The 16,265-nt window shown below is 44.4% G+C and overlaps 1 protein-coding gene across 1 annotated transcript in view; it reads left to right on the forward strand.

Annotated features, from left to right (window-relative positions):
• Positions 1 to 1,519: 1,519 nt before the first annotated feature.
• LOC311134560 (hepatocyte growth factor receptor-like) overlaps positions 1,520 to 16,265 on the forward strand; it is a 72,199-nt gene continuing 57,453 nt past the window's right edge. Inside the window, 2 exon segments of the mRNA XM_084168266.1 lie at positions 1,520 to 1,876; positions 4,257 to 5,505. Coding sequence (XP_084024392.1) covers positions 4,258 to 5,505 — 1,248 coding nt within the window. The 5' untranslated portion in view covers positions 1,520 to 1,876; position 4,257.

The following is a 16,265-nucleotide window of genomic DNA, read 5'->3' on the forward strand; positions in this document are numbered from 1 at the left end:
TTGTTTCAATAATTGTTTTCTGTGTAGTAGTGGTAGTGTATGTAATTCTTGTAGCGCGTGTCATACGGTGGGGTTCACAGGTTCTGCATACCAATGTGAAGATGTGAGGTTGACCACCCTGACCACCACCCAACTGACCTTAGCTGCTGTTCAGGGCAAGTGCTCCAGTTGGAATGGAGTCCACCGTCGCCACAGGAGCCACGGGCCACCACCTCCACCCTTCAGACACACACACACACATACACACACACACACACACACACTTCTGTCAGAGCAGACACACCCCTTGGCTACTGCATCAGACATACTGTACATACCCTGTGGTACTACAAAACACAGCAAACAGACATGAGACATGCACTAAAAACAAACAGAGGAGGAGTAGCAGGATACACTACACTAAGTAACTGTTGTTGAAAGAATACGAGTAGAGCTTTGATTCCCAGACACATTAGCATGATGCAGGCCTATGTGCACTTGTACAGAACACTCTAAAACAGACTACAACCAGATTATGCGTCTTGTGGCAGATTAATACAACCACTGCTGCCATGTGGGTTAAGACCATGTTACGTACACCAGTTAACCAGTCACTAGAATGAAGTCAACTGAAGGGCACTTCTGTTATTCTCAATTTCTGTTGTCACTTGTTCCACCTCAGCAACTCCCTTTGAAGTCAAAATTACCTCACAGTCACTGTGGAAAGTGAATAGGACCCTACCTACTTATTATAGCTAACACCAGTGTGCCTTTTAATTTGATGTTAAGCACTACACTTTTATCTTGATTTCCAACTCCCTTTCATTCTGATAGCCCGGTTTCAGGAACTAGGACAAAGGGATTATTGTGCTGCCCACTGTGATTCATAGGTGACACACTCAGTTGGGTTAGTGTTCAGAATTTATCTCTTTATTTACGGCTGAGCAAGCCGTTTAACTTGACAACCAATACTTGAGAATAGACTGAGTCAGTGGTCTTTCTTGGAGAGTGGAAATTCAGGTGGAACATTAAATAGTTTTTCTAGTCTAAAGTTGCTTCAGCATCGACTTACACTGAGTGTACAAAACATTAAGGACACCTGCTCTTTCCATGACATAGACTGGTAGTAGGTAACAGGCACCCCGGTTTGTGTAAAGAACTGCTACACTGCTGGGTTTTTCATGCTCAACAGATTCCTGTGTATCAAGAATTGCCCACCAACCAAAGGACATCCAGCCAACTTGACACAACTGTGGGGAGCATTGGAGTCAACATGGGACAGCATCCCTGTGGAATGCTTTCTACACTTTGTGGAGGCCATGCCCCGATGAATTGAGGCTGTTCTGAGGGCAATATTACGAAGGTCTTCTTAATTTTTTGTACACACAGTGTGTAGGCTATTTTATTGACTTGTTATGTCAATTATTAACATACACTGTGGGGACTAAGCTAAAGACTAAACAATAAAATGTACGGGTGCCATCGATGAAACCTGTGAAATTCACCTGTGTGAACTCCCCCCACTTCGCGCAGCACAGTAGTCTAGAGGAGGAGCGCCACGCGCTACGAGAGCGGACAAAAAACGGAGGGGGTTTGAATGCCAGTGTGTGTGGCCTATACGTCACACTCCGGAGTCACACAGGTCCGCATCTTGTGAAACGGATTGAGAAACAGTCTACTTGTGTCTGAGAAAAGGGCAAACTTTTGTGTTCTTTGTGAAAAGAAAGGGAAAAGGGCAGAGTATTCAGTCAAACGCATCTTTTGTGCATCAACGTGTTCTTCAGCCGTCAAAAAGTCAATGCGCACGAGTCTCTCCTGAGGAATCCTGAGTTGTGTAGGCTACTATGATTTGAAAGAAGAAACCCAAGCATAACTGAGACAGTTGCCTAACTGACAAGTAAGTTCTATTTTTGCCTAATTTTAAATGTATACTTAGTTTAATAATGCCTATTTATGTTTGCTTTACTTTGAATTAGCCTACCTATAGGCCTATTAAAATGAGGCATCCACGAAACGCTCGTCAATGCGCTTTTGCTCAGATGCGAATCAGAAAACCAGCCAATACTGAATACTTTCAATTATTTATTAAATTATATTATTGTCCAAATAGGGTACTTTTGCAATGATAAGCATACACTAACCAAAATCTCTAGAATAGCCTCACAAAATGTCACGCGTATTTCTCTCAACAGTTTTTCTCATGAGTCATTTCCCTCTCTTTAAATCACAATAAATCCTCTAAGATGTTAAGTCTGTATTTATTTAGGAAAAGTAATTGCTCCTTGCAATAACACCTCCTATAGGGGATGAATTGTATCGGAACGGGACACGGGAGCAGGTGCGTGGTACATAAAATAACAAACAAAAAAAATCATTTAGCAGAGGCTCTTATCTAGAGCGACATACATTTTCATACTTTTTTTCGTACTGGTCTCCGGTGGGAACCGCCATGCTCTACCGACTGAGCCACACGGGAACCAATAATGTTACAGTAATATGGAGTCAATAAAATGTGTTTTTGTTCTTCACGCTTACTCATAATTTTAAGTGAAAAACAAACTAGTCATTCCTCTAGTATGTGCACCTGCAACTTTGACTCCCATCCATCCTTGAAAATAGTTTTGTATGAGGGGCCTCTATTTCCTCTCCATCACAATAATTGTATATATTTGTCTATGATGACCCCAAGTGTCCTAAAATAGAGAATCAGAACTTTGGACTGATGGTCCATAATGTTATTACAATCTTATAACGATTCTATGTTTTAGGGAAGTACATCTCATAGAGAAAACACTAAGGTTCAAGAGGGTTAATCAATCACTTGTTTTCAGTAATCAAGAAAGGCTATGTAACATTATATTGATAGAAACATAATTTCCATAGCCTATTATGGCTACATATGTATTGGCTGCTGTGGAATCATCCATTTAAATATGATAGTGAGATTTATGAATTGTTTGGAAATATCAAGTACAAAAACTGGCCTATAATAGAGAAACAACAACAATGTATTGTTAAATCAATAAATATACTACTCAGGATATTAGGTAATGATGCTAAGGGGGTTGGGCTTTCTCTTCTTGCTGACCTCTCCTGCTGTTTTTGTTGTCTTCCCACCACTTGTACAAAATGTGCTGATGCACAATCTCTGATCGTCCTGATATGGACCAAGCAGGCGAATCCCTACTTGCAAATGATCTGATTAACTAGGGTCTCTCTCTTTCTCCATCTCTCTCTCTCTCTCTCTCTCTCTCTCTCTCTCTCTCTCTCTCTCTCTCTCTCTCTCTCTCTCTTTCTCCATCTCTCTCTCTCTCTTTCTCCATCTCTCTCTCTCTCTCTCTCTCTCTCTCTCTCTCTCTCTCTCTCTCTCTCTCTCTCTCTCTCTCTCTCTCTCTCTCTCTCTCTCTCTCTCTCTGACAGACCCTAAAAGCATTCCCCAGTGGATTGCCATTTAAGTGTCCTGCACTCCAACTATTTATCATTTTGTACAATGCACCACTCATAGTCCCCCTGACTTTTTTTAAATTGGGGTTCTAGCTACCACTCCTTTGGGGAAGTTGTCTAAACTTAGCTCTGTGGTTGGTTGGTTGCATCGCCCTGCAGACCAGAGAGGGTTGCTGTATCCTCTATGATTCACCCCATTGGGTCGCACTGTGGCCGGAATGGAACCAGAGATCTGCAATTTGGAACCACCGAAGTGGTGCTCAGTTGTGCTCGGTCAGCACTGCAGCACACTACTTCAATAAAACTTTATTGTCTGTCGGTCAACATGAGTTTCACTGACTGGCTTGTTCACAATAATAGCGAGTTATAGTAGAAGTGCTGATGTGTTTGATATTGAAGAGGGGCTCCATAATGCTCCCAAGTCATATCAGCATTTAGTAAGAGTGATTTCACTGACGTGGTGTTGTGGTGGAGTGAATAGACCATGGCTTTAGACCCCAACACACAGTTCCATTTATGAGCCTGACAAAGCAATAGTGATCCGTCTTGTTTTTCTAATCCCTAGTTTTAGCAAGAGAATGCTCCTTTTTCTCCACACCGCTCTGTCTGAACACGTGAGGGCAATCTAGACGGCAACCTTATTATGATTGATGGTGGTTTCTTTGTGTTATAGTTATGAATGTCCCAAATAAGTCTCCCCTCATTTTCTTACTTTCCTAACCTTAGTTGAATGTGATAATAAGTCGCTCTGGATCAGCCTGTCTGCTAATTTAATAAAACGTATAGTGAGTGTAATGTAACTTCTCTCTATCTGTGGCTTATGTTTGGAACAGGATGAAGAATATCTGCTTGTTGGACGCCGCTCACATTGTGATCATCCTCTGGGCTCTGTGCTCCTCGGAGGTGAGAGGTCAATGTGATGAACCGGCCGAGAACTCCAAGCTCAACCTCTCTGTGACCTACAACCTGCCCAGCTTCGAGGCCGACTCCGCCATACAGAACCTGGTCACCTTCGAGGGGACAGTCTACGTTGGTGCTGTGAACAGGATCTATGCACTGTCAGAGAACCTGACCAAGCTGTCGGAGTACTGGACCGGGCCAGTGTCAGAGGGCGGTGTTGGAAGGCGGTGTGGCCCAAGTAGCCAGGATAGAGCTGGTGGGAAGCCCAACGCTGTGGTGGACAGCAATAACATGGCCCTGCTGGTGGAGCGTTACTATGACGATGAGCTGTTCAGCTGCAGCTCCGCGGACGCTGGTGTCTGCCGTCGCCACGTGCTGGAGAAGACAGGGAATGTTGATGAGGAGGTGAACTGTATGTATTCACCCAAGACAGATGAAGAAGGAAGGCAGGGCTGTCCCGACTGTGTGACCAGTCCCCTGGGGTCCCGTGTGCTCAACATGGTGAGCGGAGGCGTGGTACGGTTCTTCGTAGGGAACTCGGAGATCACTGGAAGCGCTGGAACTGGAAGCCCGTCCCGCATGACCTCCGGCCCCCAGGCCCAGCAGCCACAACACCACACCATCTCAGTGCGTCAGATGAAAGAAACCCAAGATGGCTTCCGTTTCTTCTCCGACCAGTCCTACATGGACCTGGCCCCGGGCCTCCGCGGGGACCACCACCTGCGTTACGTCTACTCCTTCCAGAGCGGCAGCCACGCCTACTTCCTCACCGTGCAGCGTGAGGGCCGCAGCTCGCAGGTCTACCACACCCGCATCGTCCGCATGTGTGGCACGGACCCGGAGCTGCGGCGCTATGTGGAGATGCCCTTCGAGTGCATCCTGACGGAGAGGAGGCGGCGGCGCTCGGCCAGCACAGAGGTGTTTAATGTCCTCCAGGCAGCCCATGTGGCCAAGGCGGGCAGCAAGCTGAGGCAGGAGATGGGGCTGAAGGAAGGGGAGGACGTGCTGTTTGCTGCCTTTGCCCAGTCCAAGCCAGACTCCCCGGAACCAACAGCCAGCTCGGCCGTCTGCGTCATCTCACTGGCAGACGTCAACAACTTCTTCAAGGATTTCATCCAGAAGTGCCACACCAAGCAGCCATACCACTTCACCGGCTCCGAGGAGAAACACTGCTACAACGGGGTAAGAACTGAATAATAATGCACTATGAAAGTTATGTGTTATAGAATCAATACAAATATGCTTCAGCATATTTGGTAAACATGTTTTCCACTGTAATGTAGATGTAGTGAGAGTACTGTTCAAGGGTATTATGGTCATTACGTTATTTTCAGGATTTAAGAGTTAGAGAATTAGCTCCTGCAGCAACTACTGTATGTAGTTCACTTGAATTAAGCATGGATTAAGGAGAGTTAGTGAGGCACGGTAATTCAATAAATTCAAGACCGTATCGATGATAAATCATTACGGGACGGAGTCAACTGTCTCCTTCTACCGGACCCCTCCTGTTGCTGGATGTCTGTCTCTGCTCCGGAGGTCTTCACTTGGCCTCATGCCTCTCTTCTCCTCTTCTCTGTCTTCTCTTCTCCATCCATCCATCAGCATTGATGGGATCAATCGGTTAAATCATCTGATCAATAGGGACATGAATTGAACTGCTGACGGCCCTTCTAGAGGTCCTGTCAATAGTCCTGTCAATATCTGTAGCAGCACTGAGCAGAGCACCCTCCCCTGCCCTGACTTCATTATTACGAGACCTGGGTTCAAAAACTATTTGAAATCATTGTTAAAGCAAACGCTTAATGTATTTTAAAGATTTCAAATAGTATTGGAACCCAGATCTGAGTTTTACCACATAGACATACAGTAGAGCCGGTGTGGTCACCAACAACGTCACTACAACATACATAACTCAGGTCCACTCACTCCCTGAGAATGAGAATGTTAATAGGTTTTAACGATTATGTAGCTACAGTAGAGATACAGAGAGATGGGAGGGGAGGGGGGCTTTAGTTAAAAATGCAGAGGGGGGAGATTGAATCATGGAATGCATTTCTGACTCTCAGTGACCGTGATGAATCTGTGGTAAAATAACAGGAACTCAGCAGCTGCTGGGAGGAAGATGATCCTATACCATGCCAGTGAAAGCTCTCTCTCTATCTCTCTCTCTCTCTCTCTCTCTCTCTCTCTCTCTCTCTCTCTCTCTCTCTCTCTCTCTCTCTCTCTCTCTCTCTCTCTCTCTCTCTCTCTCTCTCTCTCTCTCTCTCCATCTCTCGCTCTCTCTTACTCTCTCTCCCCCTTACTCTCCATCTCTCTCGCTCTCAAAATATTATTTACACACACAAAGATGATGGCATACTAGCTAGGCACAATTTTATCAGACATTATTTTTCACTGAGGTGCAAGAGCCTCTACACTTAGTTATTCTGGTGTAATAACTGAATCCTAATTTTTAATAATTCCACAATCAGAAGTAAGCAGGCTACATTTTTATTGCCTACATCACTCTTCTTGCCAGCTGTTGCGTTTCAGAAACCCCATTATTATTGTTTTAGGTTTAGTGGTGTTCAGTCTCTCGCGCTCTCGTTTTCAGTCTGTATCACACGGACAAGGGCTACGCAGAGGCAAGTGGCCCTAAAACCTACTATTTCAGATATTCTGTTTTAGATACAGTCTTATTTATGTATCGATTTTAAATGTAATGTGTTGATTTTCTGCAGCCAACAGAGCTTTTAACGTTACACGACAGGTAAACGCTATCAGGATTTCTCTTTTTATAGATGACTTTAACAGCCGTTAAAACATATTCCTTTGTGCTCGCAAGTCAAACAACAAGTAAATTGTTTAAATGTTTAACCACCAGACCAACAGGTGTTTTTTAGACTCAAGGAGGGGTTAACTTGGCAGCAACGAGTATGAACATACAATAACTGACCAACGGTCTCTTGCCCTGTTTTTGTGTTAAAGCCTGAAGGAGAAGAATAATCTTATCCTAGTAGTTGTCTAATGGATTTATGGGTCATATTCAGTGGCATATGGCAAGTAGACCCTCTCTCTTATCACATAGTAAGAGAACCAGATAAGCCAGGCCATAAAACACTAAAAAGTTGTAAACGTACGAATGAGGCATGCTTAAGCTTTATCATCTGTTTAACCAAACTGCTGTAGTTCTGAAGAAGACCTGGAATAGGAATTTAAAGGAGGGTTGGAGAAGCGAGCCAATGCAAGAGTGTGTTTGATGATTTAAATGGTGGTTGTCAACTCCACCTAGCCTCTTAACTCCTGGCAACGGGCCCATAGGGTTCTGGTCAAAAGCTGTGCATTATGAAGGGAAAATAGTGCCATTTGGGACGCAACCCTAGTGTAGGGAGTCAGATATGATAAATGATGTAGTGATAAGTGGCTCTGTCATCTTGTCAATGCGGTAGAGGCTAGAGTAAGTCTGTTTTCAGTAGCTGCTCATTGCCTCTCTTGCTGCAGGCTTATTATGGTCTGGCCATTTGTTAGTTACCAGAAACACAAACCATCTAGAATACTAATGAAAGACTAATAACTTGTCCGCTCAATAGACTTCAACACACAAACTTCAAAGAGTTTCAAAGAGCCTCTTAAAACTATTGACTTCGGCTTGACAATGAGTACGGTTACATGCACTCAATAATAATAGCTTGATTCAAACGTTTACGTGCTTTGCAAGAAGAACGATTCCCCTAATAATCCTGTTTATATGGACACATCTGAAATCAGGCTACCTGATGGCAGTCTGATAAGTGCAGAAAATCTGCAATCAAAATAAATGTTCTACCACAGCGAACTTTATTTTTTGAAGGATATTTGATTCTGAGTTCGCACATATTGTGATGAGTGTGATGGAAAGGAGTCAGGCGCAGGAGGGTAATCACCGAATACAGAGTTTATTCCGTCTTGACACACAAATGCGCTCAAATAGCGATCAACGAAACAGGCACAGGGGAAACTAACATCCCTGGCAATTACACTGTAACAAATAGAATCCAATAATACATAGGCACAGGGGAAAATCTACCCTGGCAACAAAATGTACGAGTAGCTCCACCCAGCTATACTACTCTCACATCTAACAATCACCCACAAGGACAAGGGGGCAGAGGGAACACTTATACACAGACTAATGAGGGGATAGAACCAGGTGTGTGTGATTGACAAGACAAGACAAATGGAATGATGATATATGGAGCGGCAGTGGCTAGTAAGCCGGTGACGATGAACGCCGAAGCCTGCCCGAACAAGGAGGGGAGGCAGCCTCGGCCGAAGTCGTGACACATATAAAGTTTATATGTGAAAACTACTTCTAAGACAGATGCATACAGTTGTTCCGAGCTCACTTCACTCGCGCTAAAGAGGGAGGCTCTCTGGGCTGGTGCTAGCACATACTCAGATCAAATACACCACTGGAACGCCCATTTAGGTGTTTACATGTCTTAACAATTTGAAAGATTGCTCAGAAAGGCAGGTGTTTTAATTGGCGGATGCTTACTTCGATTTTCTACCTAACGCCGATTAAGATAAGCAGAGTAAGGTGTTTACATGACTAATGCATAATCTGCCTACTGACATAATCAGTTTAATATCGTATATAAACATATTCCATGTTGTTTCTTTTTTGTTTTTTACTACACATTTAGCTGGGTAATGGTAATGGAAGCTAGTGAGAGATGGTAAGGACTTCGAATGTCACCAACTTCCCAAAAGTGGAGAGACAGAGAAAGAGAGAGAAAGACAGGGAGGCAGGGGGGACACTTTTAAGGTCAAAATGATCATTATAAACTGGGTGGTTCGAGCCCTGAATGCTGATTGGCTGACAGCCGTGGTATACCACGTGTATGACAAAACATTTATTTTTACTGCTCTAATTACGTTGGTAACCAGTTTATAATAGCAATAAGGTACCTCAGGGGTTTGTGGTATATGGCCAATATAACACAGCTAAGGGCTGTATCCAGGCACTCCGCGTTGCGTCGGCCATATACCACACCCCCTCGGGTCTTATTGCCTTATTAGATTACCATTGATCTGTGAAAACCTTCCCGTCGCTGATTGCTTTTAAATTGAATCTGAAGCCTGATTGTAATATAATTCACATGGAAGAGGGTTTTGATCGACAGTCATTTTAATTAGCAGTGCTGTTTAAATGAACATGTTTTAAATTGTGGCTTTAAGAAAGTAAACAAAAACTTGTGACATAGAGAGGCATTGATTTTATTTCTGATTATGAAATGAAACAAGGATATATGTCTGTATATACCCAACATCCAACGCAATACATAAGTATAAAAAATATCAATTGAGTGAGTGCTACTGCTGCTTTTGAGATGCCATGCACTGCGTCCCACATGCCTGAGCCTGCTCATGCCCTGCCTGCCCTGCCTTAACTAGGCTGCTGCTGTGGCAGAACCAACCCAGGACTGCATCCAAAATGGCACCCTTTTCCCTATGTAGTGCCCTACTTTGGACAGGGAAAATAGGGAATAGGGTGCCATTTGGGACAGGCCCCAGGAGTGGTTCAGGTCACATCTCACTAGGTGGGAGAGAGGGAGCGGCTCAACACCACTTCACTGGAGAAATGAACTAAATAATGAAAATACAGGAACGTTCCTGCCCTGCTCTGTTTCTATCTCCTTTATGATCTCACAAGCTGGGGTTTGAGAAGGTAGGGTAGGTGTGTATATACAGTTTGTGCTTGTGTGTTCTCTGCGTCTATGAGCGATAGTAAGCTTTTGTGGTTGTTTTCCCTAACCTGCATCTGTTTCACCCCCCCCCCCCAATCCTTCCCACCAACCAACCACACACACACATACACCAGCCTAGCCCCTATGACCGTGTGGTAAGTGCTGGGTGAGAGACTACCCCGCTGCAGCTGCATGCTCTCTCAGGCCCCTCCACCCCCACTGTTCAGTCAGTCCATCCCAGTATGAGCCCAGCCCAGTACAGTACAGTGTGTCATGGGTTGGCCGTGCCCAGACAGGCTCCATGCGTGAGGAGAGGCTGAGCCCCAGCAGCTTGATACCACCAGAGACTGGCTGACTGGCACGCTGGCCACCTGGTATCCAGCTGCTGGCTGACTGACTGCCTTCAACACCTGTCTCTGGGGTAGAATAGAATAGAAACAGAGTAGAAACACTTTGAGGCAAGGCCTTTGAGACAATATGTATGTATTTAATACAATTAGTGAACTGTTCCATAATGAAGTGCAACAGTTCACTAACTGTATTTCAAACACAAAGTCGTTGTCTCAAAGTCCCATTTATAAGTAGCCTATTGGGAAAGCTTACCTGACTGTACCAGTAGTCATATTATTCACTTAGTAGCCTATGACTTAGCATTGACTAACTCTGCAATATACAGAGAGGAGCAGTGGGTCAATATTCAGAGAAAAAACCCTGATTACATAAGATTGTCTTTTTGGTCAATCGATGCTGACATTATCAAACTGGACTTTAATTCTAAATAGTTGAAAACAGATATGTTTAGAAAGCTGTTTATTTAAGGAATTCTCCAGGGCTGGTGTGTTTGCTCAGTTACCACTGCAGGTATTTCCTGGTAATAATCAGGCTGTTTTCTGTGGTAAATGTCTGTTAGTTTTTTGCATTACGTTAATCATTAGTTCCCTGTGACTTGTTTGGAAAAAAACAACATTGCTAAGTGCATGTGTGTGTGTGTGCTGCTTGTCTGTTCGTGACGTTGTTGTTGTGTGAACACCTTATCTTCATAACCCAGATAAAGAAAGAGCAGGACCTTGTCAAAACGTCTCCCTCCGCTCGCAACCTGTCTCTCTCCCAGAGGGAAAGCACATACTGGAATTGCCCTAACACCGATCCCTGCTGCGGACCGCTCCTCTTCTCGTCAAGGCTGCCGCATATCAACTTCCCTTTTTGACATGCCACTACAAATTAGATATATTCTCCTCACATCACATCTTCCTTTTTTTCATCCACATATCTAAGCAGGGATTTTTCAAACACCTACTTTATGACTTAAGAGGTATTTGCCTATAGTCACTAAGGCTCCACACTTGTTTACAGTCAGATGAAGCAGAGGAGCTTTGCTCAGTTGAGCTTAGCTATGAGTCAAGGCCCCAGAGCTGTTTCCTAATCAGTCACTCTCCATTCCTCCTCCACCCCCACACAGTAATATCCTGCTTTCTGGTGGAATACCTGCTATGCTATGTGGACACACTTGTCTTTCAGTCACCCACACCCCCATTTCTGCATGAGAGACCAAACTCAATCTCCTACCCCCCTGGCCACGAGCCACCCTCCTGACCAGCGCCCTCACCTCGACCCCTACTCCCTCCCCCAATGCCCTCTCATTTACTTAATCCCCCTTAAAGCATTGTCTCCCATGCAGTCTGAACTGGCTTCATGAACGGCCAGGGTTTTTATCACCAAGGTCAGTGGAGTGGTTGAGAGGTAAACGACCTTGTTTGTTAGGCCAGCCGGTCCACCCTGTGGGTACAGGAGCCCAGGCCAGCACCACATCATTAACCTCAGCCAGACTTCTATGGACTCTATGGACCTATGGACTTCTGGACTTCGCCATTGCAGTCACAGATGTCCATATAGTTGTTCCTCCCTAGCCACATGGACAAAAGCAGGCCTTGAGTCAGTCCACCATGCAGCAGATACATGACATAAGTGTCCACACGCACCCAGACCTTTGATCGGTCAACTGTGAACTGATGATACATTGACAAAAGCAAGCCTTTAACCAAACTCTGCTTTGAAAGATTTGATATTTCAGGGTTAGGTTTAGATGAATCTTGAATACATCTGAACCTTGGTTAAGATGACTTGATGAAATGTAAAGGGGATTTAAAGTCATTCCGGGCCAAGGCATGGTCTGACTCTTGCCTTTAGCTGAGGCTAAACCCCCAGCCATTACATTCAGCTATAGTAATCTCCACACAATGGAGCCAAGGGATTGTGTCTGAATGTGTACTCAAGTAATGGAGGGGTTAGAATAGAAAGCCCCCCCTGCCTCCTAACCTTTCAATCCCCATCCCCCCGACGCTTGTGTGGTTTTTATCACCCTGTCGCGCTCCCATACAATGCACCACCAAACAGAGAGGAAGGCTATCTAACTAGTCAATCCCCAGGATGCCATTCAGATTGGGGCAGGAGGCTTTGATGTCTCCCCCGGATTGGAAGGAGGTGGATGAGGACAGGGTAAGCTCACACCTGAGAGAGTCTGAGCCGTTCTTCTTGGAATTGAATGGTGTATTTTACGGTCAGAAACCTCCCCCTCTTTCGTCATCTACTAGACTCTGCCAACTCTGCAAAGATAACTTAGTCTTTGTGATTTAGGGATTGTGTTAAAAAAAATTGAACTATATAGTTTTTACAGTTCTCAGAACACCCAGAGGCTGTTTTATTTAGATTTTTATAGGAAGACAAAATACGTTTTTATAGTAACTCAAGTAGTTACTATTTTGTTTTTTTCCCAACAAGAACAGATTGCTTTTTTGAGCTCATGCGACGGTGAGCCTGATTGACACGGTGATGTTCAGTCAGTTTTCATAAGAAAATGTATTTCACACCTTCCTGTGGATTGTCTCGTATGAACAAAGACTTATCCTGTATGAAGACTTCTCCTCTGGCATTAACAGTACTGGGACGGTATTCACAAAGCATCCAGGAGGAATGCTAATCTAAGATCACCTCAGTAGCCTCCTGTAGCTCAGTTGATAGAGCATGGCGCTTGCAACACCAGGGTTGTGGGTTCAATTCCCATGGGGGGCCAGTATGAAAAATGTATGCACTCACTAACTGTAAATCGCTCTGGATAAGAGTGTCTGCTAAATGACTAAAATGTAAATAATGATTGAAGGCAAAACTGATCCTAGATCAGCATTAACAGTGTTCCCGGACCTGAGCCCTGGCTACGCTGGCTCTCAATTGGAGAAATCAACCAGATGTATTTAGATCATTTATTATTCAGACATTAATCCCTGAAGATCTCTGATGTGTGTGTGAAAAAGACTGTGAAGAGAGATGCCAACTTCCAGGAGTTTATGAGTGTGAAAAAGCAGCAACAATGATGCATTTCTGCACTGCCTACTATTTCTCTGTGGACTGGGGCTATGCCCATTGTTAGTTTGCCTTTTGTTGTGTGTTTTTTTAGTTTTTTACAGACGTCACCATGTAGTGTTTAGCTGGCGCAGAAATAGTGCATCATAAAATCACAAAAGGCCACCACCACCTGCAAGTTGTCATGAAATACATCAGAATAGGATAAGTTTGTGTTGGTTTGCTCCGGGTTTGTGTTGATTTTTAAAAGCTGCGTTCTGGTTAAACTAAAAGTGTGTGTCCATGGTGTTTTTTTGTGGTTCGGTGACACTATTTGTATTTCTACAAGGCCTTGACCTTTTTGTTTGAACGAAATTTGTTTTGTGTGTTTTTAGCTCGGGCGTTTATTTGTGTGTGGAGGGGTGTTTTGCATGTTTCTTTGTGTAAGTGTGACTGTGTTTGCGGGAGAGAAATATGAACTTGTGTGTGTCTATGTGTTAAAGAGCGTTTTCCGAAGGGATTGTTTTCCTTTTGCGTTGCCATGTTCCAAATTGTGAGGCTCCCTCTGGCTCTGATGCATTGTATTTCCCAGTGTTAATCTCTGGCTCTGATCAGGGTTGGGTGCTAGCTGGTATGAGTATGAACACGCTCCCCTTCTGCCAGTACTAGCTGAGCAACCAGTGACCTAATAGTCACCCAGGGCCGGGCGGGCAGAAGAAGAGCAGAGAGAGGAGGAGGCCTAGCTAGGTTCAGACCCTGTGTCAATGGAGAAAACAAAATGATATGCACGTCCCAAACTTGATAAGATAAACGGTGCAAAAATAAAAATTTAAGATAAAGAAATTAGGCATTAGGTCACTGTACACAGACTATTGCTGCTTCCCAGTGCCCCAGTGGTCTTCAGGCCGTGTCAACCCTCCACTGATAAGCGATGCTCTCAGACTCAGAGCCTAGACACAGTGTATAGTTCCATGACCCTGTTTACAACCCTGGGTTATCTGGCTACCCATAAACTGGCTGACTTTGGAACTGCTGTTGGAACCTTGTCTCATACACAGTAAGCTAAGGTCTTAAGGCGTCAGCATGCTTCATTTCGGCTGGCGAACCGAATGAGTGTGCTCGCATACTCCCTTAAAAGACATTCGATTGAAAAACAAGAAAAAATAGGCAATAGTACTGTTTGTCCATTTTGTGACGCCGTAGCAAGTATACGCTTCCTCAAAAGAGTCTAAGATAACTCCAATAAATCTGTCATTAGTTTTGAAGTGTTTGCCGACTAGATCTTAGTTGCGCAATTTTGTGTTTGGTGCAGTATTTCTCGAGTGAAAAAATTTGCATGAGGACGAGTCGTCTCTCATTGAATGACAACAGGCACTTCATTGAAGAATCCCTACTGTTGACCAATCGCCGACGAGGGGGCGTAGACTTCGGCTACGCACAGCCGAAAACAAACAAGAACTTCATCATAATATATGTACGAACTGTTCCGAACTGTTCCAGCTGGGAAGCATGCAGACGCCTTTAGTGGTCAGTGTGTGGAAAATACGTCTTCCTTTGCTCTGCATCGACCCTCAAATCCTCAAGAAATATGAACCAGAGACACATGCAAACACAGTGCACACACACACAGAGAGAGAGAGAGCCCCAAACACACTGTGTGTGAAGTGGTGGAGTGGTAGCGTGATGGCCCGGAGGAAGGAGCAGGCTTTCAGACTTTTCACTTCACCAAGAAGTCATCACTAAGAAGCCTCTGCCAAGCATTTTGCTACTCGCTGGCCGGCCGGGTGGAATTGATTAGTCCAGGCTAGTACTGACTGAGAAACAGGAATTCAGTTAAATTCAAACAGTTTGGCAGGAATTAGTTTTAAAACATGTCAGTATGGATCTTGGCTCTTTGAAAAGGAGTTATTTTGGAATCGTGCATGTTCCATATTCCATATTGAATCTATTATTTTTCTTATTACACATACTCTTCAGGGAGTGTAGGCCCTTGATAACTCCTCTCCAGCACGCTCTGTTCTGGGCAGTTCCCTGGCCTTATACCAGAGTCCATTTCTGTCCTGTTGGAGACAGAGGAGTGGTCCAGGGTGGAAAGGATTCCCCCTCTGAGTCTCTCCTGTCTGTCTGTGGTAATCAGTGGGAGTGGGTTAGCGCTAATGCTAATAATGCATGGCGGGTAAATGATGGTCGCTAACTGTGCTCAGCTGGCTGCCCCAACACTAAATTATCCTCCATTTGCATTGGTCTGTTTGGTCTAATTGAATGAACATGCTGGCGACTGCCTGGCAGGACTGTCTGTCAGAGAGAAGACAAGAGGGCTCCAGCTATTGAGGAATGTGTAATCTCGAAATCCCCAAATCCTCTTGATATACAAGACCAAAAGTAGCTGTGTCAAGCTTAAGGGAAAAATCATTAATAACTGCATTCTTAAAGATGATCTTATATTCTCCATGATGAGCCAGAGAGAGCAGGAGAGAGAGAGAGAGCGGGAGAGAGAGAGAGAGCGGGAGAGAGAGAGAGCAGGAGAGAGAGAGAGTGGGAGAGAGAGAGAGAGCCCCAGGACAGCAACACAATTAGACCCAACCAAATCATGAGAAAACAGAAAGATAATTACTTGACACATTGGAAAGAATACCTGACCACTGCGAAATTAAGGAAAGCTTTGACTATGTACAGACTCAGTGAGCATAGCGTTGCCATTAAGAGAGGCCACCATAGGCAGACCTGGCTCTCAAGAGAAGACAGGTTATGTGCACACTGCCCACAAAATGAGGTGGAAACTGAGCTGCACTTCCTAACCTCCTGCCAAATGTATGACCATATTAGAGACACATATTTCCCTCAGATTACACAGACCCACAAACAATCCTAATTTGATCAACTCCCATATATATTGGG

The sequence above is a fragment of the Coregonus lavaretus genome (assembly GCF_964263955.1).
Source record: "Coregonus lavaretus genome assembly, chromosome: 9".
NCBI classification, from domain to species: Eukaryota; Metazoa; Chordata; class Actinopteri; order Salmoniformes; family Salmonidae; genus Coregonus; species Coregonus lavaretus.